The 23,645-nt window shown below is 44.2% G+C and overlaps 1 protein-coding gene across 1 annotated transcript; it reads right to left on the bottom strand.

Annotated features, from left to right (window-relative positions):
* Window positions 1-851: 851 nt before the first annotated feature.
* LOC134375992 (E3 ubiquitin-protein ligase TRIM58-like) lies at window positions 852-23,270 on the bottom strand. Its single transcript, XM_063094698.1, has 6 exons — window positions 22,848-23,270; window positions 13,526-13,621; window positions 10,511-10,741; window positions 7,149-7,171; window positions 6,952-7,052; window positions 852-1,441 (listed from the first exon to the last, which is right to left on the bottom strand). Exons 1-6 carry the CDS (start codon window positions 23,268-23,270, stop codon window positions 852-854), a joined length of 1,464 nt encoding a protein of 487 aa, XP_062950768.1.
* Window positions 23,271-23,645: the final 375 nt, after the last annotated feature.

Here is a 23,645-nt window from a genome sequence, read left to right as displayed (position 1 = left end):
CCACAACGCTGTGAGGCCAGTATCATTGTTCCACGTACAGGAACACTAACCAGTAGCCAAGACAGAGAGAGAGAGAGGTGTGTTTATTTGAAGTCTTATAACTAACTAATAAATGTCTAGCTCAAAGAACTGGTTGAACCAAATTTCTGAGAAAGTCCTACTTTAACAAAAAATGTATCCCAAGATAAGAAAAAGTCTAGAAATCAGTGATATTAGATTCACATTAATAAATTTCATAATCCCCAAAAATACATCCCAAAATAAAGAGAATTTAGAATGTAATTGAATCTAGTAATAGGAAACATGAGTGTATATAGGAATGGTTCTGAACATATTAATCTAGAAGGAAATGAGGTTAAACAATGAGGTATATAGCAAAAAAATAAAAATAAACAAGAAAGAGACAGAGAGACAAAAAGAGAAAAAGCAGAAGAGAAGAAAAAGAGGAAGAGAAGTGGGATTACGGATCTGACACTTGAACGATATCAGACAGTTCGGAACCAACGTCAGAACTGCCATTTTTAATTATCAATATATGGAAGGTTTGGAATGAAAAGATATTCAAAAGAATGAAGAATTATAGTGAATGTATAGACATATTTGCTTAATACAAGGTCATTAATTTAAAGAAACCCATCAAGAAAGTGTATGGAGCCATTTGGAAATAGAATTTGATGAGATTCCTCCATTTCTATTTTATATTTTCTCTTTTGTCCCTATGGGAACATTGCCACAGCCACAAGGAATAAAGTGCTGACCTCAATGGGAACATGTGTGGAATCAGCACGTGTATCCTTCACTCCCCTCCAGGAACCTCTGTCAGGCTAGGAAGGTATCTTGGGAAGAGACTTTTAGGAATGACCATCTCTCACATTAGATGCAGGGTCAGGATGACCCCTGGATGCACAATTTCCTGATTCTGCTTCTGTCATAGGTGGCAAATTAAGAGGAATTGTGTCACAGATGAAAAAATAAGGCCGGAGGATACCAGAGAACAGCTGGTTAAATGTACAGATGTAAGACCCGTTTGTGACGTTGTAAAATGAGATTTCCCCGGCTTCATAGTCCAAGAAGATCCCGATGCAGCGAGGCCGTTCCCGTGGGAGGAGAGGCACCGATGGGGAGGCCAGGACCATGTACTCACTCCCTTTCAGCAGCCACATGGCCCAGACCCCGTTCTCAGGAGACGGGGTGGTGTCCCCCTTTCTTGGCACTGTGTCTTGACAGATGCCTAAACCCCACTCTGATCTTTCTCCCACCACAACCTCCCAGTAATGCCTTCCTGACGAGAAGGTCTGCAATCCCAGGATACAGGGCCATGTGTCAAATCGCTCGGGGTTGTTGGGGACGTCCCTCCACAGTTCCCCATCCTGCACACTGCGCAGGTCAGCGGTCAAGAGAAGGCTCGGATGTGCCGTGGCAGGATCCAGCTTTACATCAGCTGTGGAAAGAATTTTGTGGGACATGTAAAAGGACAGAAAGGACTAGTAAAAACTTAGGAAGTCACTGAGGAGAAAAGTCATCCAGTTCCTCATTCGTCTCTCTCTAATAACTCCTAGAGAAAACAAAGAAGTATTTCAGAACCTTGCAGGTCCTTCAGCATATTCGCCGTCACTCTCTAATGTATTCTACTGCTACCTCTGCAAAATCCAGAAGTCATGATCACTCCCAATAGAAAACATACCATTGATGCTATGACAAACCAAATGCATAATCATTTAGATTCCTTTCTTTTACATCAAAAGCATTTGGGTGCACTTAGGAGGATCTTATGCATTTAACATAAAATTTATAAACTCCTTGAGGATTTTTTCTCTCAAAACCTAAAGGAAAATTTTATTCAAACCAAATCTACTGCTTTCAAAGTTATATTATTGTGGTTGGCAGAACTTTAAAGTGGACCCCATGACCTGCACTCCTTAGTGTTGCCCTCATGATATGTTACATTATATCACAAGAGAGAAATTATCTGGGTGGGTCTAATTTAATTGCATGACCTTTTAAAATCAGAAAGGTTTCTCTAGCTATTGGGTTGGTGGCAGAGAGGAAAATCAGAGATTTGGATTTGATATATCACTGCCAGCTTTGAGAATGAAGGGTCACATGAGGAGAAAGGCAGGTGATCTTTAGAGCTGAGAGTGGCCTCCAACCAACAGCAGGAAAATAGGGATTGCACTCCAGCAATTGTAAGGAACTACATTATGACAATGACCCGAATAAACCTGGAAGTAGACTCTTCCCCAGACCCTTCAAAGAAGTTCAGACTGACCAACATCTTGACTTTGGCCTTGTGAAAACCAAAGCAGAGGAGCCAGCTGATCCCACCTAGATATCTGATCTTCAGAATTATGAGCTAATAGATTGGTGTGGTTTTAAGCAGCTAAGTTTGTGGTAATTTGTTACATAGAAATGAAAACCTAATACTGACACTGTGAAGTTCCAGCAAGATTGATGTGACATTTGACCTGTCTACATAATAAACAAATACATCTAGACATGAAATCTCAGTGAAGGGTGGATGTAACATATTCAGAGTATTTCCTTATATTTATTCAAAAGTAGTAAATTCATTAACATAGTTTTATTTTTAATATTGTAACAAATACTACTACCACAACTACTGCTACTACTACCGTTAATCTTACTCATCTTTAAACCACTTCTAGTGAAATATTATTGATGCCCAAACCTTAGTGGTCACATAACTAGGCACTGCATGCACATTATCTATATCAACCCATGTAACAGCCCTCAACATAGCCGTTCCTATTCCTGCATTAGAGATGAAGAGATGAAGAGTCAAAGAGTTTATGTGTTTCCCCAAACTCTAGCAGTAATCAATAACAGGGATTGAAATGTAGGTCTCCATGGAATTCTGTAAGGTTTATTTAACATATGTTATGGAACGTTACACACCGTTCCTGCTCCAGCACATTCGTCTTTTCATTTATAAAAAGAGATCTATGGAATGACTTTTGATGGCTACCTACCCCTTCTCTATTAAACTCAATTGCTCATCATGACAGAACCATCCCCCACCCAAACTGCTCATGTCCATCTTCCCAGCGACCTCCACACTGATGAACGGTTACTTGTCAGAGTTCACCTAACATGATTTCTCTGTAGCACTCAACACGGTTGAGAATCCACTTGTCCTGAAAAACCTCCTTTCTCTTTTCCAAAGGTACCAGTCATCCATGCTTTCCCCCCTCTCTACTCCCTACTCTTTGGTTTCCTTTGCTGTTCTCTCCTTTTCTCCTCTATCCCTACCACTGCAGAAACCTTGGTCTCAAGACTGGGACCTCTTCTCTCTCTCTGAGCTTACTCCGTGTGTGTCCTTAAGTTGGCTGGCTCAATGCGTTAATTAAATCACATCCATATGCTGACTGATTCCAAATGCATATCTCTAGCTTAGACTTTCCTCCTCAAACTCGATATTTGTAAATGCATCTGACTACCTGACATCAGCACTTGGATATTTAGCAACATCAACATGTCCAAAACCTAATTCACCTTCTGCCTCACCAGCAACTTTACCCATCAGTGTAAACGTCAACTTCATTATGCTAGTTCTAGAGACCCAAAACCTTGGAATCATTCATGGCTTTCTTCTTTGCATGACATGTTATAACTAATCCAACAGTACATCTTACCAGCTCAGTCTTCAAAATATACCAAGAATCTCTCCATTTCTCAGTTTCTCCAGTACTAACACCTGTTCCAATCCATAATCATCTCTCCTGAAGTTATTGCAATGGCCGCTAACCATGTTTCTCACTTCAATCTTTGCCTCTCTGTAATTTATTCTCAATAAAGCATTCAGAGTAATGCTCATAAAACATTAGTCCAATCCTGCTTTTTTTCTATGTACAGCTTAAAAGTGATTTCCTGCTTCACTCAGAGACAGAGAATCTTGCTCACTGTGTCCTGCCTATCTGGACCCTCCCTGGCTTCTCCCCCGTCCCCCACTCGCTCTGTACTGGTGTCTGCACAGAGCCCGGAACACCGGAACACGTCCACCAGGTATCACTGGTCGTTGTTTCTGCTGCCTGAGTGCTCTCCTCCAAATCAGATATTTGCTGAGTTATCCCTACTGGGTGAGGTCTTTCTTTATCACACCTTATTCAAAATTAGAACTTCTGGTCTCCCTTCTCATACTTTTTTTTTTTTTCCTTCAAAATTCTGTATCATCTTCTCATACTCTGTGTATTTTGCTTAACTTAAGTAAATATTTGCAAGATGTTTGTTGTTGTTCAATGATATGTTATAAGAGTATCTGGCATAAAATATACAATATTGATTGAATTGATTATTTCATTCAGTAAAAAAAAAAAAAGAAAAGAAAAAAAGAAAATGGGAATATGAGGTCACTGGGTCTGAATGTGCCCTAATGATTTTCATCAAGTCATGAGGTTAGTATATACAGATTGAGCATCACCAATACAAAAATCCAAAACCCAAAATGCTCCAAAATCTGAAACTGTTTGAGGGCCCACATGACGCTCAAAGGCAATGCTCATTGGAGCACTTCGGATTTCAGATTTCTGGATCAGGGATGCTTAACAGGTATGTATTCTGCAAATATTCCAAAATCCGACCCACACTATATTCATCTGCCCATCAGAGCACGGGTGGAGTCACTGAGCAGTATTGCGGAGGTGGCTTTTCTCATGATGGGACAAAACTTTTTACACGTAATCGGTGAAGCCACTACTTAGCCACAGTTTGTTTACATAACTTGGCATAAATTATATGTAAAAAATGAAAAAAAAATATTGAATCTATACTGCTTGAAGAATGACATAATCAGACTGAACAAAGTAATTTATGACATTAGTTATTTCTACATAAAAATAGTTGATTGAATATCTTTGGCTTTATTGACTCACCAATTCAAGCAACTTATCAAATGTTAGCCAATAAATTGAACGAAACTTCTTGTTAACTGATACTCTGCAATGCTTTCATACTGATGATTTTTTTTGGGGGGGTCAAATATGTTTAATTTAGTCCTCCGAACAATGTGTTTTTTTTTGCATTTTATAAACAAGGAAATGGAAATTTACTGGAAATTATGTTACTCATATCACAGCTAATAAGGTATGAACTACTCTTTCAAGCCCATTGTTCTAACCAAATGTAGACTGTATGGGTGTCTGGGACTCTGATATTCTTTAGGATTGTTCACAAATATCCCAATCCTCATTCTCCGGGGCATGGTGCACTCTCCCAACTATTTTACAGTTTGGCATAGCCATGTGTTTCACTTTGGCCAATGAAATCTCCGGGGAAGACATTCACTATGAATGCCTTTCAGGCTCTACAACTGTGATGCTGTAAGATACATACTTGGTTTTCACCCACAATTCTTGACATGTAGCTCCTAAAATCCTTAGACTCGACAGAGCTATAAGAATGCCTTTTTGCATGTTAATAAGATGAATGCCAGGGGAACCGACCATGTAGAGGGCTGCCACTTTCGGTTCTACACACCCTCCCTCACCACTGAGATGGCTGAAGGTTGAATTAATGAACCAATAACCAGTGATTTAATCAATCATACCTACATAATGAAGCTTCCATAAAAACTCAAAGAGACTATGTTCTAAGGGCTTCCCTACAGCTGAACACGAGGTGTCTGGAGGGTGGCACGCCCAGAAAGGGAACAAGGAAGGGGAAGGGAAGCTCCCATACCTTGTCCTATTTGTCTCTTCCATCTGGCTGTTCATCTGCATTCTCTATAATATCCTTTATAAAAATGGTAAATGTAAGGACGTTTTTCTCTGAGGTCTGTAAGCCACTTTAGCACATTAGTCAAACCCAGGAGGGGGTTATGGGAAACCCGATTTGTAGCCGGTTTTTCAGGAGCACAGGCACAATCTGCGCTTGCAACTGGCATCTAAAGTGGGGGAAGTCTTCTGGGACTGAGCCCTCAATCTGTGGGATCTGATGCTATCTTCATGTATATAGTGTCAGAATTGAATTGAATCAGAAGACACCCAGCTGGAGAATCTGCTGCAGAATGGATGTGAGGCAGAAGTAAGGATAGGGCTGACAGGAGAGACTCCATTTTGTTGTCTGCTCTGAGAACCCAGCAGTAGTCTCTGTGCTGGAAATGCAGCAGAGACCCTCAAGGCAACAGACCACATCCTGTTCCAGGAAACACCAGAGAGGACAAGGGTTAAAGATAAGCCCTAAACATGTTGGTGTATCTCTTTCCCACAAGCATGTCATTACTCAAGTTTGCTTAACCCCCTTGTGTAAGCATTCTTTTACAGACCTCAAGAGAAAATGAGTTCACCACCTGATAAAGCTGAAAACAGAACGCCCTGACCAACTGAGGAAGACCCCAATCATGAGACCGGAGACCTCACCCTCTTTCCCATACCCAACTCTTTTGCCTTAAAAAACCCCTCACACTAAACAATCGGGGAGCAACACTCCTCTTTCATGTTGGCCCCTTGTGCACAAGCTATCTTTCAACAAACGTAGCTTGCTCAATCTCACTATGGGTTCAGGGTTCATTTCCATGACATTGACTCCCAAAGAACCTGGCATTCTAGGTCTAGGTCGGTAACAGATTGGCTGTTGGTGGGGAGAAATCTCCACATACTTTCGTGACCAGAGATGTGTTGTACTGACTATGTAAGAGAATAGGGGAAAAAATGGCCCTTTTCCTCCCTATCTCTTTAATCACCTTACCCTTTTCTATCACCAACAGCACCCAGAAGGAGATGGAGCTCTGTCAACATGGATCTCAGAGTGAGAGGTTGTGACACAAAAGTCTCCACAATTCAGTAATCAATCAACAGCAGGCTGTTCAGAAAAATCTTGCTCATTTTGGCCATGAAGACTTTGGGTTCTGTTAGTTACTGCAGCCTGACTAGCACAGTAACAAAATGCAATAACAGCCAAACCCAGGGATCAGAGTTCTCCTATGATGCAACCTACCTTGGAACTTCCTCAACATTTCCCTCATGCCAGGGATGCGACATACTGTCTTCATCTCCGTGGGGATGGTGTCTGGTTCGAGCTGTGTGACAGCCTTACTTCTGAGGAGAGCAGAGAACAGTCAGATTTCAGTTGGGTTATACACCTTCCTCCTCTGCCTCTCCCAGCCCCTTCACTGATTCAGAAAGTAAACGTACCTGCTCAAGGCTCCTCTCACACCCTGAAAGTGAAAGAGAAACAAAAACAGCTGAGCTAGACACAAGGGACAGTAAATTTCTTTTCATTAAAGCCCAAAATAGGCTGTCATTTAATTTTCTCACACATCTGATATAGCAGAATCATTAGTAATTGGAATAGAATCAGCTACAAAAACTTTAGGTTAATTCCTATTGCATCTATCAATGTATTTTCTGAATTGATAATTCTGGCACGCGGACGTTTTAACAGAGATTTATGTTCTGCACCTATTACAGATGGAATTATGGTAAAAATGGATCCTAAATATTTGTGGAATTTATTTGAGGAACAATGGTAAGTACAGACATAAAATGTTACTCTCAAAGTCTTTATAAGAGAACCCCAAATTGCTAATTCATTGAACCAACACATCAGAGCTACCCATAAGAGTAGGTTAACAAAGGTTATCTAAAAAAGGAAGTCACTAATATCTATTTTGTGCTAAGAAATGCTTATTTTAAATAAGATGTTATGGAGATATGGTGAAGTGAAACAATGAATATTATTATTAAAAATGTCAAAGTACTATGTTTATTTGATGTCTGCTATTTAGAAAGTTAATTTCTTTCTGACCCTTCATTCACTTATAAGGAAATGGGCCTAGCAATAATACTAATAATGCTAATAATAAAAGAACATAAATTTTACTTGTATACATATTTTGAAAATAAAATGTGAAAAATTAAATGAATATGCTTTGTAAATAAAAATGTTTTATAAACTTATTCATTTAATAATTCCCCTACTCTGTGACCAGTATTGTTTAGTAATTGTAAATGTTATACAGATAGTTAATATAGTTATTTATAACTATGTCATTTTCAGTGTCTAGAGCTAAGTCAGACAAAGTACAATCTGTCAGGCAGCTACTAACTGAGAATATAAATTACTTAGTACCAAATTTCCTGAATGAGTCACTGGGGATGAGACACAGAAAAGTGCGCCCACATAAATTCCTGCTGCAGGTGATTCCATCAAGATAACACGCATCCACCAACAAACACCATGGTTTTCCCTGTTCAACTGGGGTTTAATATCTTCATGAGGGATTAAAAACAATTATTTGTTTCTCTGTTATTTTTCCTTCTGCTCTGTAATCTCGAGTACAAGTAAATAGTGAGAGCTGCGTGGGAGTCCATGTACTCCCTCCCCACCATGCCTGGACTGGGCATGCCACATGGGCTAGGAAATTAGCATTCACCTTAAATTTTTTTTATTTATTTTTTATTTCAGTGCATACTTATCATGTCAAAACAAGAAAAGTGAACTGCAAATATTACACATGTAGGAACAGTGTACATTATTTTATTTTGTTTTGTTTTGTTTTGGTCAGTTTTTTTAGCCTGGAAGACATTATGTTAAATGAAATAAATCAGGCACAAAAAGATACAGCATGTTCTCACTCATATGTGGGAGCTAAAAAGAAAAACAAAGGTGAATTTTTAGAAGTAGAGAGTAGAATCATGGTTATTAGAGGTTGAAAAGTGGAAGGAGAAAGGGAATGGGAGAAGTTGGTTAATGGACACAAAATTACAGCTAGATAGGAAAAATAATTTCTAGTGCTATAAGTAGAGCTAGGCATCTATAACTAACAATAACTTATTACATGTTCTCAAATGGCCAGAAGAGAGGAGCTCAAATGTGAAACGAGTAAGGCTAGGCCTGAGAACCAAACTGATTTCATTTTCCCTGCAGAGGACATTTTGTTACTTTTCCACTGCTCAGTCATGAGACCCCCCAGGGCAAATGATTACACCAAGGGCTGTCCTGACAAAATAGACTGAGAGGGGAAACAGATATTTACTGAGTTGCAAAACCCCTCCCCAAGACTTGTTTACTGTGATTGTAAAAGTTACAGATTAACTTTAAGACCCCTTTAGGAATTCCCACCTGTGCACAAAGCATCAAGGTGACTGCTACAATGACCCTCCTGGGGTGACAGTGGTGTTCATGTGCTACTGAGCATGCACACATGACGCAACCAGGAAGAACCGAACAGACCACCTCCAGTGACACTGGCCTGCCACCCCTTAACTCCTTTCCTTATAAAAGACCCTAAGCAGCTCCCCTTGGGAGGCTAGCTTTACTGTTGCTACCCCCTTCTGCATAAGTCTATCCCCTATTTTAATAAAGCATTGCTTGCTTTACTGTTGGGTACATTGTTCATTTCTATGACTTTGGAATCCGGGAGCTTAATTTAGTCACTGGTGAAAACTGGAAAGCTTTGAGCACCAGAGAAGATTCTAGCTGCAAGATGCAAGCGGCCACTGGGACTATTTTGCTCCCATGTCTCTGCTGCTGGTAGATCTCTCCTGGAGTCCCTGGCCTAACTTCTGACAAGACAATGGTTATTCTCTTTACCTTTCTCTGATTTTTCTGAGCCCTCTTCTGTTTGGTTGGATTGTATCTATTTCTATATAGGTGCACCCTGGAGGGCTCCTGGCTATGCTTTGTTTTTCTGATTTAAGTCTAGTCGATACTTTTCTTCTTTATGCTGAAAACAGTGGGGAGAACTGCTTTTATCAATTACTGTTAATAGAATAGGTTGGCCCCACCGATTGGGACTAGGATAAACTGGACCCCACTGCTCCACTTTTCTCTTTCTTTGTTTGCTTGGTTAGACATTTAGTTGAGTATCGGTAATCTGAATAAACCTTCCAATCTTTGCACCAACTTTTGGACTTTCAGGTCATTCGTTCAATGTGAGAGGGCAAGCCGAGCCTGGCCTGTCAGTAACAAATGTTCTCATCACAAAGAAATGATTAAGTTTTACAATTATGAATATGCTAATTACTCTGATTTGATCTTCACACAGTGTATACATGTACTGAAGTATAACTCTGTACCCCATAAATATGTACAATCAATACACCTTAAAATTTAGCATGAAAATTTCAAGTGTAACAATTTAAGGCACTATTCATACTTTTGGCTATTTATACCTGAAATGGGTTACCAAAGACTTTTTGGATTGACATCGCTGAGAAACAGCAATATTATCATTGACAGACCGTTTCACAGCCAGAAGAGTGAAAATTTGATTGTCTTTTTCCTAACTGTTTAAAGTTTTCATAAACCATTAAATTAATTTTAATTTTTTAAAATTTTAGGTTTTTTTGTCTTTAATATAAGCTGTATGATGCTCTAGGGTCCCTTCTGATTCTGATGCTAGATTTAGGATTAAGATGCTTTCCAAATAAATTATAGGGTACTCTTTTGCTAAAGAGCATAAATGCCCAAGTCGGTGTCTGGAAATGTCACTGTCCTCTTGTTTCTGTTCTCTTGGTCTCATTTCTGCTACCCTTCCCGCACTCGGCCTCACCTCCAGCAGACCCAGGGCTGGGCGCTGGCACCTCTCCTCCAGCTCCTCGGCCAGCTCCTTCAGGGCCTTGTTCTGCTGCACCAGCCGGTTCTTGCTCTCCCGCAGCCTCTGCAGGGTCGATCGCTCCTCCTGCTCCAGCCGCCTCAGCTGGAGTTGCTCCTCCAGGGCCAGAAAGCCACGATACTTCTCAAACTCCGACCTGAAGCACTGCCTCTGCATTTCCACTTTTTCCTGGAGTGAAATAAGGGATCACATCATCAGTGATTGGGGCAAGGTGTCTGAGTCTCCCCCTACATGTATAAGATGGTGGAGCAGGAGAACGCAATGTCCAGAGTTCCCTCAGCTCTATAACTCTGTGGACTGAATGGCTGCATTCTCACAAGATGCAGAATCCAGGCACCACTCATATGAGAAGTGGCCTGGTAGAATATTCAAACTTAGAGTTTGAGAAAGACTGTTGGATTTGGGTTCCCATTTTGCCATAGGCTTGGGGCCAAGGTACTTTTATATTCAAGTTTCAACATCATATATAAAATGCGGGGAAAAGAGGAATATGTGGATTAGTGTTGAGCACAGTGAATATCATGGTGTAGTAACACAATAGAAGTTTCTATTTACTATTAATATATACATTAGTCGCTAGAAACACTAGAAAACAACTGAATTATAAACAGAGATTAGAGAGACCTGGATTTGTAAAGGTGAATAAGAAAAGGCTGAGAGATTAGAAAACATGAACTTTCTTTCAGAATATGGTAATTGCAAAACCAACCTTAAGGTTAATGTTCTCTGTACAGAAAAGAAAGAACAAAATGTTCCTCGGGCCACTTATTTCAGAGTTAACTTCAGGGAATTAGTCCTGATTTCCTCCCAAGTCTCACATCTACAATTTTTTAACAGACCTAAGGAACATATTTTGCTACAAGTTTATTATATCTAAATTTAATTCTCTCAGGTTAGTATGTAAGAAGGTAGCTTTAAACTGAATATGAGAGGCAAATTATCCTCCCAGAGTATCTACACCTTGAATTCTCGGCCTTGTTTTTAAACATTGTAACTTCTTGATTTGACTAAAAGGCATAAGCTATCACTTTTTTAAAACTCTAACAATGGTTCTCTCCAAATCCTGTAAGACTCAGTTCCTTCCTCCAATTTTCTATCTCTGCCTTCTACAATTTTCTAAAACAAGAGATTCATACAATCTTGACCTTTTTCTAAAATCAACCAACTCTGAATTTCACATTTAGATTTTTAAAAGGTATTATTCAATTAAATATAAGCAACTCTCCCCCATACTGGGGGTGGCTGTGCTGTTGAGCAGTGGAGTTAATAACTCGGCCACTGGAAATGAGTGGAGCCACATTCAGGGCATGAGAGATGATGTGGTGCGAGGGGTTTGGTTGCAGTTCATTTTCCTTTCACACATCCTATTGAGTACAGGTCGAGCACCCCAATCCAAAACCTCAAAATCTGAAAGACTCCAAAATCCCAAACTTGGATTTGTGATGCTGAACTGGTAAGTATATATAATACAAGTATTCAAAAATTCGAAAAGAATCCAAAATCCAAAACACTTCTGGTCTGAAACATTTTGGATAAAGGATACTCAACTGTATTAAAATTATATCTGCACACGCAGGAAAAAAAGTATTGTTTTAGAATTTAGAGTTTATTTTTATCCAACCTGTGTTTGTTGCATTTGACTCACATGGATACATTATTGATGGCAAAGATTATGTCGGTTTACTTGGCTTTGCCCAGGGATCTTAATAGCATCTCTATAATAATCAATGGAGCGTTTTAAAAAATGTAGTAATCCAGACCTTGGATATGGGGATTCTGATTTCAGTCTCTGGTCAGGCCAGAATTTAAAACAGCTGACTCGGATTATTAGCCTAAAAAGAACATAAAATTGTCAATTAATATTTAACTTTACCTATAATATACATAGTGATAGGAAAGCATAAGACTTATCCGAGAAGAAAAATACAGCAAAAAATGGTTCTTTGGAAACATCTGTCTGAGGACAGAGTTGAAGACTAAATTTTCAGAGGAAAAAAGAAGAAAATAATAAGGAAAATATAGAGAATGATCGCAGAAGAATGACTACTTGGAGAAAGAGAAAGAGTAGAAATAACCTATAAAATATATCCTATATCATATAAGACATTGTGTAAATTTATAGAACTATAAACACAGTTTCTATAGATAGTTTCTCAATCTTAACAATACAGACATTTTCACCAGATAATTTCTTTGTTGTTTGGTGTGGAGACTGGAGACTGCCCTGTGCGTTGTACGGTGTTTAGCAGCATTCCTGGCTCCACTCACAAGACGGCAGTGGCACACTGCACACTCAAGTTGTGACATTCAAAAATGTCTCCAGACACTGCAAAATGTTTCTTGATGAGGGGCGCAAAATCACCCCAGGTTGAGAACTACTGTGTGTGTGTGTGTGTGTGTGTGTGTGTGTGTGTGTGTGTGTGTGTGTGTGTGAGGAGAGTGTGTGTGTGTGTGTGTGTGTGTGTGTGAGTGTGTGTGAGTGTTCGCAGGTGAGGTGTGGAAAAGAGGGAATATGGATATGAATACTGAAAGGAGGCTGAAAGTTCTGATAATCTTTCTCTATGTAAGATGACCACCATTAGTTGTACTGCACGTGCTATAAAGTTGTGAAGTGCTCAATATTTCATCTATCTAACAAATACTTTTTTAAACTAGTAGTGACAGTATGAGATTCTGTTCTGGGGATACAGCAATAGGTTTTACAGTCAAATTAAGACAGTAAAGCTATTTATTTATAATTTGGAATGGGTAGTATCAATAGAAAGAACAAAAGTGGACCATATAATTTGGGGGGACGGGATGTTCCTGGATGGCACAGAGATGTTTTTCTTGAGGAAGTATGTGGATGAAATATAAGTATTGGGGAATGCGAGATGGTGGAAGAAGGATTTATTGACCCAATTCTGGATCCTTCAGATGGGCAAGACTCCTGAAGCGCCCATATTCTATTACCTTCCAAATGACAGTCTTCCTCCCCATGTTAGCTTCCTGAGTCAAGGCCTCTTGCATCTCTTTCCTCACAAGTTCCAGAGCCATTTGGAGCTTTACCTGTTTGGGAACATATACTAAAATCATTATAGATGCACCCAGATGTGTGAGGAAATACAAAGATAACCTGAAACAGTCCTTAGAAAGCATATAAACAAGAGGGCTCGACCGTGGCTCACTTGGGAGAGTGTGGTGCTGATAACACCAAGTCAAGGGTTAAGATCCCCTTACTGGTCATCTTTTAGGAAAAAAAAAAGAAAAGAGAGAAAGCATATAAACATGCTCCACCTCATTAATAACTAAACTAAACATAAATGTATTTAATACCAGACACAATCAAAGATTTATCTAAAAATATGTTCATTGCATCATTATCTACAAAAGTAAAACTGTAGTTAAACACAATGGAGTAAAAAAATGTTTTATGTTAACAGGATATAATTAAAATAAACTGTTGCAGAATATTTAATGACAAGAAATACAATTATAATGTCATGTAAAAGAGTATATTCTATAAAACAACACCAATTTTGAAAGAAAAGTGCTTGTAACGAATACATAAAAACTAGCTGAAGGTAAAGAAAAATGTTATTAGATAAAATATCATCTATTGGTGCTAGGTTAAAGACATGCTATTTTTATATCTATCTATATTTCAATTTCTAAAAATTATTTACTACTTAATGATAATAAAAGAATCTATCACTAGTAGTATTATTAGGCCAAAAGAAATGTTGTGGATTCACATGCTTAAAATTTAAAAAAAAAAAGTATGTTGTAAATCTTACAATGAGTAAAAAAGTAATCCAATGAAAACTACATCTCCCTTCAACAATACGACCCTTGCTAGAGGTAAATATGTGTATTTTATTTAAACTCACAAAGATACACACATAAACACAATTTTAATAGGGAAAAAAATTTCTATTCCCAAAGTTAATCAATAAGTCCTACATACACATCATTGCCTCTAAAAGGAGGATATTATATAGCTGTAGATGGTGTTGCACATAAAACAACAGTAGAATTTGTGGTGCCATTTGACAGGATGGGGTGGGTGGCATTTATTTCAGTGTGTGCAAGAAATACAGAATTTTGACACTTTTAGATGTAGAAAAGTTCCCTCAGACCCAGAAATTGTGAGCAAAAGCAAGGAGGTGAAAAAACAGTGGGGCACATTTGGGGCCAACAGTGATTAGGCTAATTTTGCTGAATCTCATGGTTGGTTAAGACAAGAACTGTGGATACATAACTTAGGGCCCTAGAAAGTCTTGACTGACAGGCTCAGGAAATTAGATAATATTTATTTGTTATTTAATTAAGGAACTATGAAAATATAGAGAATGTCTTTAGAAATATTTCACTAGCCATGTGGTACTTTCTGGATTAAAAAAAAAAAAAAACATACATATGAGATCCTATATATCACAAGTCTAGCTGGAAAGTACCTAGTACTGAAGGAAGTGCTTTTTACAAGGGTATAGGGAAAATACAGCCAAAAAGTCAAGTTAAGAAACAAGGGGAACAGAGTCAAACAGGATATCTGTGGTTATGCACCTGGGCCCCGGCCCGAGGCAAAGGGCGGATAGTTCCCAGAAATAGACAAGTCAGTTAAAGTTTCAAGAGTGCCCCTCAGCTGTTTCAAGGACTCCCACTTGACCGAAGTTCACCCCTGGCTTGATTTAAACTAACCAATTACCTTGCTTCTCGCTTCTGTACCCGCGCTTTTTGCTATAAAAAGGACCCAGGAGCTCTACTCGGCGCGCCAGTCTTTCGAAAGACTGAGTCGCCCGGGTACCTGTGTGTTCAATAAACCTCTTGTTTTTGCATCCGAAGCCGTGGTCTCGCTGTTCCTTGGGAGGGTCTCCCTGAACTGACTGACTACCCACTGCGGGAGTCTTTTGTTTGGGGGCTCGTCCGGGATCGGAGACCCCCACCCAGGGACCACCGACCCACCAACGGGAGGTAAGCTGGCCAGCAGTCGTTCTGTGTCTCGTTTCTGTGTCTCGTCTCTGTGTCTGACTCAGTGATTTCGACTGTCTTTTCTGAGCGCGCGCATTTTGGTTTCAGTTTGTTCCGGGTTAGTCGCTCTGGGAGCGAAGTGCGGGTAGCGAACAGACGTGTTCGGGGGCTCGCCACCCGGCAATCCTGGGAGACGTCCCAGGATCAGGGGAGGACCAGGGACGCCTGGTGGACCCCTTGGCAGAGGATTATTGTGTTTTGGTCTCACCGCGTCTCGGGAGGCGCGCTCTGCCATCGGACTCTTTCTTCTATTTCTACGGCACTCGGTCTCGTCGCCGTTTCTGGTTTCTTTTTGTCTTAGTTGTGATAGGTCTTTGCGTCGTCGTTCCCCTATTGGAAATTTTCGAGATGGGGCAAAGTGCCCTTACGCCCCTCTCCCTTACTCTAGATCATTGGAAAGATGTCAAAGCCAGGGCTCACAATCTGTCCATGGAGATCAAAAAAGGAAAATGGCAGACTTTCTGTTCGTCTGAGTGGCCCACATTCGGCGTAGGTTGGCCGCCAGAGGGAACCTTTGATCTTACTGTCATTTTTGCAGTTAAAAAGATTGTTTTTCAGGAGACCGGAGGACACCCGGACCAGGTTGCCTGTGTCGTGGTATGGCAAGACCTCGCCCAGAATCCCCCTCCCTGGGTGCCACCCTCCAGCAAAGTCGCTGTTGTTTCGGGATCAGAAAATACTCAAAGGCCACCTACAAGGAAGCCTTCCGCCCCTCCCCAACCCCCCGTCCTCCCGACACCAGATGACCTATTTTCTCTCTCTGAAACCCCACCTTACCCGGCGGCTCCGCTGCCCCCTCTGGCCCCTCAGGGAAACAGATCGGCACCAGGCCGAGCGCCCGGTGATCCTAGCCCTGAGGGACCGGCTGCGGGGACTAGGAGCCGCCAACCTCGCAGTCCGAGAGACGGCTCCGGTCCTGACTCCACCGTAGCTTTGCCCCTCCGAGCCATAGGGCCCCTAGCTGAGCCTAATGGCTTGGTCCCTCTACAGTATTGGCCTTTTTCCTCAGCAGATCTTTACAATTGGAAGTCTAACCACCCGTCTTTTTCTGAAAAACCAGCAGGACTCACGGGACTTCTTGAGTCCCTTATGTTCTCTCACCAGCCCACTTGGGACGATTGCCAACAGCTACTCCAGATCCTCTTCACCACTGAAGAGCGAGAAAGGATTCTTCTGGAGGCCCGCAAGAACGTTCTCGGGGACAACGGGGCCCCTACACAACTCGAGAACCTCATTAATGAGGCCTTCCCCCTCAATCGACCTCAATGGGATTACAACACGGCCGAAGGTAGGGAGCGTCTTCTGGTCTACCGCCGGACTCTAGTGGCAGGTCTCAAAGGGGCAGCCCGGCGCCCCACCAATTTGGCTAAGGTAAGAGAGGTCTTGCAGGGACCGGTAGAACCCCCCTCGGTTTTCTTGGAACGCCTGATGGAGGCATATAGGAGATACACTCCGTTTGACCCCTCTTCTGAGGGACAGCAGGCGGCAGTTGCAATGGCCTTCATCGGACAGGCAGCCCCAGATATCAAGAAAAAGTTGCAGAGGCTAGAGGGGCTCCAAGATTATTCCTTACAAGATTTAGTGAGAGAGGCAGAAAAGGTGTACCACAAGAGAGAGACAGAAGAGGAAAAACAAGAAAGAGAAAAAAGAGAGACAGAAGAGAGAGAGAGACGGCGCGATAGGCGCCAAAAAAAAAAAAAAAAAAAAAACTTGACTAGGATTTTGGCCGCAGTGGTAGGTGAAAGAGGGTCTAGAGATAGGCAGACAGGGAACCTGAGCAACCGGGCAAAGAAAACACCTAGGGATGGAAGACCCCCTCTAGACAAAGACCAATGCGCGTACTGTAAAGAGAAGGGTCACTGGGCAAGAGAATGTCCCCGGAAAAAGAACATCAGAGAAGCCAAGGTTCTATCCCTAGACGACTAGGGGAGTCAAGGTTCGGACCCCCTCCCCGAACCTAGGGTAACACTGACTGTGGAGGGGACCCCCATCGAGTTTCTGGTCGATACCGGGGCTGAACATTCGGTGTTGACCCAACCCATGGGGAAGGTAGGGTCCAGGCGGACAGTCGTAGTAGGAGCAACCGGCAGCAAAGTCTACCCCTGGACCACACAAAGACTTTTAAAGGTTGGACATAAACAAGTGACCCATTCCTTTTTGGTCATACCTGAGTGCCCTGCTCCTCTGTTGGGCCGGGACATTCTGACCAAACTAAAGGCCCAAATCCAGTTTTCTACAGAGGGCCCACAAGTAACATGGGGAGATCACTCTACCATGTGCTTGGTCCTAAACCTAGAAGAAGAATACCGGCTGTATGAAAAGCCGGCCTCTCCCTCCATCGACCCATCCTGGCTCCAACTTTTTCCCACCGTATGGGCAGAAAAGACAGGTATGGGACTGGCCAATAACGTCCCACCAGTAGTAGTAGAGCTGAAATCGGGTGCCTCACCGGTGGCCGTCCGACAGTATCCAATGACTAAAGAAGCCCGGGAAGGCATCAGACCCCACATCCAAAGGTTCTTAGACCTAGGGGTCTTAGTGCCCTGCCAGTCGCCCTGGAACACCCCTCTGCTACCAGTAAAAAAGCCAGGGACCAATGACTATCGGCCAGTCCAAGACTTGAGAGAAATTAACAAAAGGGTGCAAGACATTCATCCCTCAGTCCCAAACCCATACAGCCTCCTGAGTTCCCTTCCGCCTAGTCACACTTGGTACTCAGTCTTGGATCTCAAGGATGCCTTTTTTTTGCCTCAAACTACACCCCAACAGCCAGCCACTGTTCGCGTTCGAGTGGAGAGACCCAGAAAAAGGTAACGCTGGTCAGCTGACCTGGACACGGCTGCCACAGGGGTTCAAGAACTCACCCACTCTCTTCGACGAGGCCCTCCACCGGGATTTAACTCCTTTTAGGGCTCTCAACCCCCAGGTCATATTACTCCAATATGTGGACGACCTCCTAGTGGCAGCTCCCACATATGAAGGCTGCAAAAGAGGGACACAAAAGCTCTTGCAGGAACTGAGTAAGTTGGGGTACCGGGTATCAGCTAAAAAGGCCCAGTTATGCCAGAAAGAGGTCACCTATTTGGGGTACCTGCTCAAGGAGGGAAAAAGATGGCTGACCCCGGCCCGGAAAGCTACAGTTATGAAGATCCCTACTCCCACAACCCCCAGGCAGGTCCGCGAATTTCTGGGTACTGCCGGATTCTGCAGGCTCTGGATTCCTGGGTTTGCTTCCCTGGCTGCACCCTTGTACCCCCTGACAAGGGAAAACATTCCTTTTACCTGGACTGAGGAGCATCAAAAGGCTTTTGACCACATAAAAAAAGCCTTGCTGTCTGCCCCCGCCTTGGCTCTCCCAGACCTCACCAAACCATTTACTCTATACGTAGATGAAAGAGCCGGTGTAGCCCGAGGAGTGCTTACTCAGACCCTAGGACCATGGCGACGGCCAGTAGCTTATCTATCAAAAAAACTGGATCCAGTGGCCAGTGGGTGGCCAACCTGCCTAAAAGCGGTTGCTGCAGTGGCACTCCTCCTCAAAGACGCTGATAAGTTAACCTTGGGGCAAAATGTGACTGTGATTGCTTCCCACAGCCTCGAAAGTATTGTGCGGCAGCCCCCCAATCGGTGGATGACCAATGCCAGAATGACTCATTACCAGAGTTTGCTGCTAAACGAAAGGATATCTTTCGCGCCCCCTGCTGTCCTGAACCCAGCTACCCTACTACCAGTCGAGTCAGAATCCACCCCAGTACACCAATGCTCAGAAATCCTTGCTGAAGAAGCTGGGACTCGACGGGACCTGAAGGACCAGCCATTGCCCGGAGTGCCTGCCTGGTATACAGACGGTAGCAGCTTCATTGTGGAAGGTAAGCGGAGAGCAGGGGCCGCCATCGTAGATGGCAAACGGACGGTATGGGCAAGCAGCCTGCCAGAAGGGACATCAGCCCAGAAGGCCGAGCTAATCGCCTTGACGCAGGCATTACGCCTAGCCGAAGGAAAAAACATCAACATCTACACGGACAGCAGGTCGCCATTATCCACTGCCCGGGCCACCAGAGAGGAAATAACCCTGTGGCGGCCGGGAACCGGAGGGCCGACGAGGCTGCAAAACAAGCCGCCCTGTCGGTCAGGGTGCTAGCAGAAACTATAAAGCTTCAAGAGCCAATCGAGCCTGCTCAAGCTAGGACCAAGCCAAGAGAGCTCACTCCTGACCAGGGAAAAGAATTCATTTAGCGGTTACATCAGCTAACACACTTAGGACCAGAAAAGCTCCTTCAACTAACGAGCCGCACCAGCCTCTCCATCCCGAATCTCCGGTCCACCGTTCAAGAAGTCGCCAATCGGTGTCCGGCTTGTGCCATGACTAATGCGACTACCACCTACCGAGAGACCGGAAAAAGACAACGGGGAGATCGACCCGGCGTATACTGGGAAGTAGACTTTACAGAGGTAAAGCCTGGCCGGTATGGGAACAGGTATCTGCTAGTATTTGTAGATACTTTCTCTGGATGGGTAGAAGCTTTCCCTACCAAAACTGAAACGGCCCTGACTGTATGTAAAAAGATACTAGAAGAAATCCTGCCCCGTTTCGGGATCCCTAAGGTGATCGGGTCAGATAATGGCCCAGCCTTTGTTGCTCAGGTAAGCCAGGGACTGGCCACACAACTGGGAATAAATTGGAAATTACATTGTGCGTATAGGCCCCAGAGCTCAGGTCAAGTAGAGAGAATGAATAGAACCATCAAAGAGACCTTAACTAAATTGGCCTTAGAGACCGGTGGAAAAGACTGGGTGGCCCTCCTTCCCTTAGCGCTGTTCAGAGCCAGGAATACCCCTGGCCAGCTTGGTCTGACCCCTTATGAAATCCTCCACGGGGGACCCCCCCCCATACTTGAGTTGGGAGGAACACTGGGTCCCGATGATAACTTTCTTCCTGTCTTATTTACTCACTTAAAGGCTTTAGAAGTTGTAAAAACCCAGATCTGGGACCAGATCAAGGAGGTATACGAGCCAGGTGCCGTGGCCATCCCTCATCCGTTCCAGGTCGGAGACCAAGTGCTGGTCAGACGCCATCGACCCAGCAACCTTGAGCCTCGGTGGAAAGGCCCGTATCTGGTATTGCTGACCACCCCGACCGCAGTAAAAGTTGATGGCATTGCAGCCTGGGTACATGCTTCTCACCTCAAGCCTGCGCCACCCTCCGTACCAGATGAATCCTGGGAGCTGGAGAGGACTGATAATCCTCTTAAGTTGCGCATTCGGCGGCGGCGGAGCAAGCCTACCAAGTAATAACCCTAACCAGCCCAACACCCTCACCTGGCAGGTACTGTCCCAAACTGGAAAGGTTGTCTGGTTCAAGACAGAAGTCCACCCCCTTTTTGGACTTGGTGGCCCTCCCTTACCCCTGATATATGTGCCCTGGCGGCGGGTCTCGAGGCTTGGGATATTCCAGAAATTGATGCACCGGCCTCTAAAAGAGTCAGGCCTCCTGACTCAAACTATGAAAATGCTTATAACCAGATCAAATAACTCCCCTTGGTTGACCACCCTACTGTCAACCATCGCCGGGCCCCTATTACTCCTCCTTCTGTTGTTCACCCTTGGGCCCTACGTCATCAATAGACTAGTCCAATTCATCAATGATAGGGTAAGTGCAGTTAAGATTCTGGTCCTTAGGCAAAAATACCAAACCTTAAATGGCGAAGATAACTTTTAATTCCGCTCTAAGATTAGAGCAATCCACAAGAGAAATGGGGGAATGAAGGAAGTGCTTTTTACAAGGGTATAGGGAAAATACAGCCAAAAAGTCAAGTTAAGAAACAAGGGGAACAGAGTCAAACAGGATATCTGTGGTTATGCACCTGGGCCCCGGCCCGAGGCAAAGGGCGGATAGTTCCCAGAAATAGACAAGTCAGTTAAAGTTTCAAGAGTGCCCCTCAGCTGTTTCAAGGACTCCCACTTGACCGAAGTTCACCCCTGGCTTGATTTAAACTAACCAATTACCTTGCTTCTCGCTTCTGTACCCGCGCTTTTTGCTATAAAAAGGACCCAGGAGCTCTACTCGGCGCGCCAGTCTTTCGAAAGACTGAGTCGCCCGGGTACCTGTGTGTTCAATAAACCTCTTGTTTTTGCATCCGAAGCCGTGGTCTCGCTGTTCCTTGGGAGGGTCTCCCTGAACTGACTGACTACCCACTGCGGGAGTCTTTCAGTACGTGAATTTTGTAGATGACAACTGAAATCAAGAAGAAAAACCAAGAGAAGTATTTTCAGATAGATCCAGAGGGAAGTTTCCAGAGGGAAAATATACCCAAACCTGATTAAGTAACCAAACGAACAAAATAAATACATAAATAAAAATCTGAGAAAGCTAGTATTTGCAATTTATTAGTGTGATAGCATTTTAGTTACATATGTCAGTAGATTAAAGATCAAAGATGACTCCAGCCTCCTTTGTGCTAGTAGCTGTTCCAAATGTCGGGAATTTAAATGTGCTCAGAATATGTCCACAAACTTTTGAAGAGCACCAGGAGGAAGAATCCTACACACAGTTTCACAGTTGCCACCTTTGGGGAACAAATACTCCAATACACGTCACTCTTCACTGAGGATTTCCAAATTATAAGTTTTCAAATATTTGCCAGCGCGTGGCCTGTGTACCTCCTGCGTCAGGGGAGGCAAGCCTGCTCAGACTTTAAAGGTGGCAGGGACAGAGCCCGCCAGACTGTATTCTTAACACATGCCCCAAACTGAGGGCTGTTAATTAATTAATATTACTTAACGCAGAGATAAACACTATGAAAAAGCAAAACTTTGTACGAATGAAAGTTATTAGGACGCCTTTACAATACAGATGTACACCGGTAACCAGCCGGACCGCACAGCCCTCCCCACCGGAGCTCAGACGATCAGCATCGGGAAAAATAAGACCAGCATGAAATTAAAGAGCCAGGAAGGCTTCGGGGGAGAGGCGGGCAGCCTGAAGTGACGGTGCGTTTGGGCTCCTGAGCAGGAGTCCCTAAGGGAGTTCGCCACCAGCGAAGGCTGGGGCCCCGTCTGAGCGTGAGCTGCGACGGAGGAGCTGGGGTGGGTGCAGGGCAAGGGGAGCAGGAGGCAGGAGACCGGGGAGGACCCTTTGGCTCTGTCGCTGCGCAAGTCACTTCGCACCCCGGCTCAGCCTGCCCCTCTGTCGCAGCAGCCTTTCCAGACCCCGAATGGGGCCTCTCGGGTGCGCCCTGCCCGAGGACGGCGCAGCGGCTCCCACCTGGTAGCAGGCGGCGGCCTCCTGCAGCGGCGCCGTGCGGTGGCTCCTGTGCTCCGCGGTGGCGTCGCAGACCCAGCACAGCGCCACCTGGTCCTCCTCGCAGAAGCGGCTCAGGTCCTCGCCGTGCCGCGCGCACGGTGGCGCCCCCGCGGGCCCCGCGCCCGGCCGCAGCTGCCGCACGCTGTCCACCAGGCTGGCCAGCTGCCGGTTGGGCCGGAAACCCGCGGGCCGGAAGGGGCCCCGGCACTGCGGACAGGCGTACACGCCGCCCTGCGCGCTGTCGCACTTGTCGCACAGCTCGGAGATGCACCTGCGGCAGAAGCTGTGGCCGCAGTCGACGCTGACCGGGTCCTGCAGGAAGTCCAGGCACACCGGGCACCTGGCCTCCTCGCGCAGCCGCTCCCCGGGAGCCCCGGAGGCCATGGCCGGGCCGGCCTCGCCTGGCCCCGCCGCTAGTGGCGCGGCCTTTCCAGCCGCCCGCACTATCTCCTCTCGCCGTCTGTCATTCAAGGGAGGAACCCCACAGCCTCCGGAGAGGGAGAGGCAGGCCAGGATGGGCTTTATCTGCTGGCTGCGGCTCAAGGGTCCAAATGAGCCACTCCTGATGAGAAGCTGCCACTCAGACACCCTTCACCACAGGTATAAATTAACACTAGTGACCCAGGCCTCCTGGGACACTGAGCATTTCTCACTGGGATCCATCCCTCATGGTGCACCTTAATGAAGTCTCTCATTCCAAATTGTCACTCTCAGTCGACTTGGAGAATTGCTGAGCTCCTTTCTTTCATTATTTACTGA

This window comes from Cynocephalus volans, chromosome 4, assembly GCF_027409185.1.
Source record: "Cynocephalus volans isolate mCynVol1 chromosome 4, mCynVol1.pri, whole genome shotgun sequence".
In the NCBI taxonomy this organism is placed as follows: domain Eukaryota; kingdom Metazoa; phylum Chordata; class Mammalia; order Dermoptera; family Cynocephalidae; genus Cynocephalus; species Cynocephalus volans.
Note: the sequence above shows the minus strand (reverse complement) of the source record. Positions and strands in the feature narration are given on the sequence as shown.

Bases quoted from the DNA above. Each gene is read 5' to 3' on its own strand.
- LOC134375992 (XM_063094698.1), bottom strand. From the start codon at position 23,270: ATGGCCTCCGGGGCTCCCGGGGAGCGGCTGCGCGAGGAGGCCAGGTGC. The intron at 13,622-22,847 runs GTGGGAGCCGCT...GTTCCCAAACAG, and splicing joins AGGCCGCCGCCTGCTACCAG to GTAAAGCTCCAAATGGCTCT. The intron at 7,053-7,148 runs GTACGTTTACTT...TGCTCTCCTCAG, and splicing joins GTGAGAGGAGCCTTGAGCAG to AAGTAAGGCTGTCACACAGC.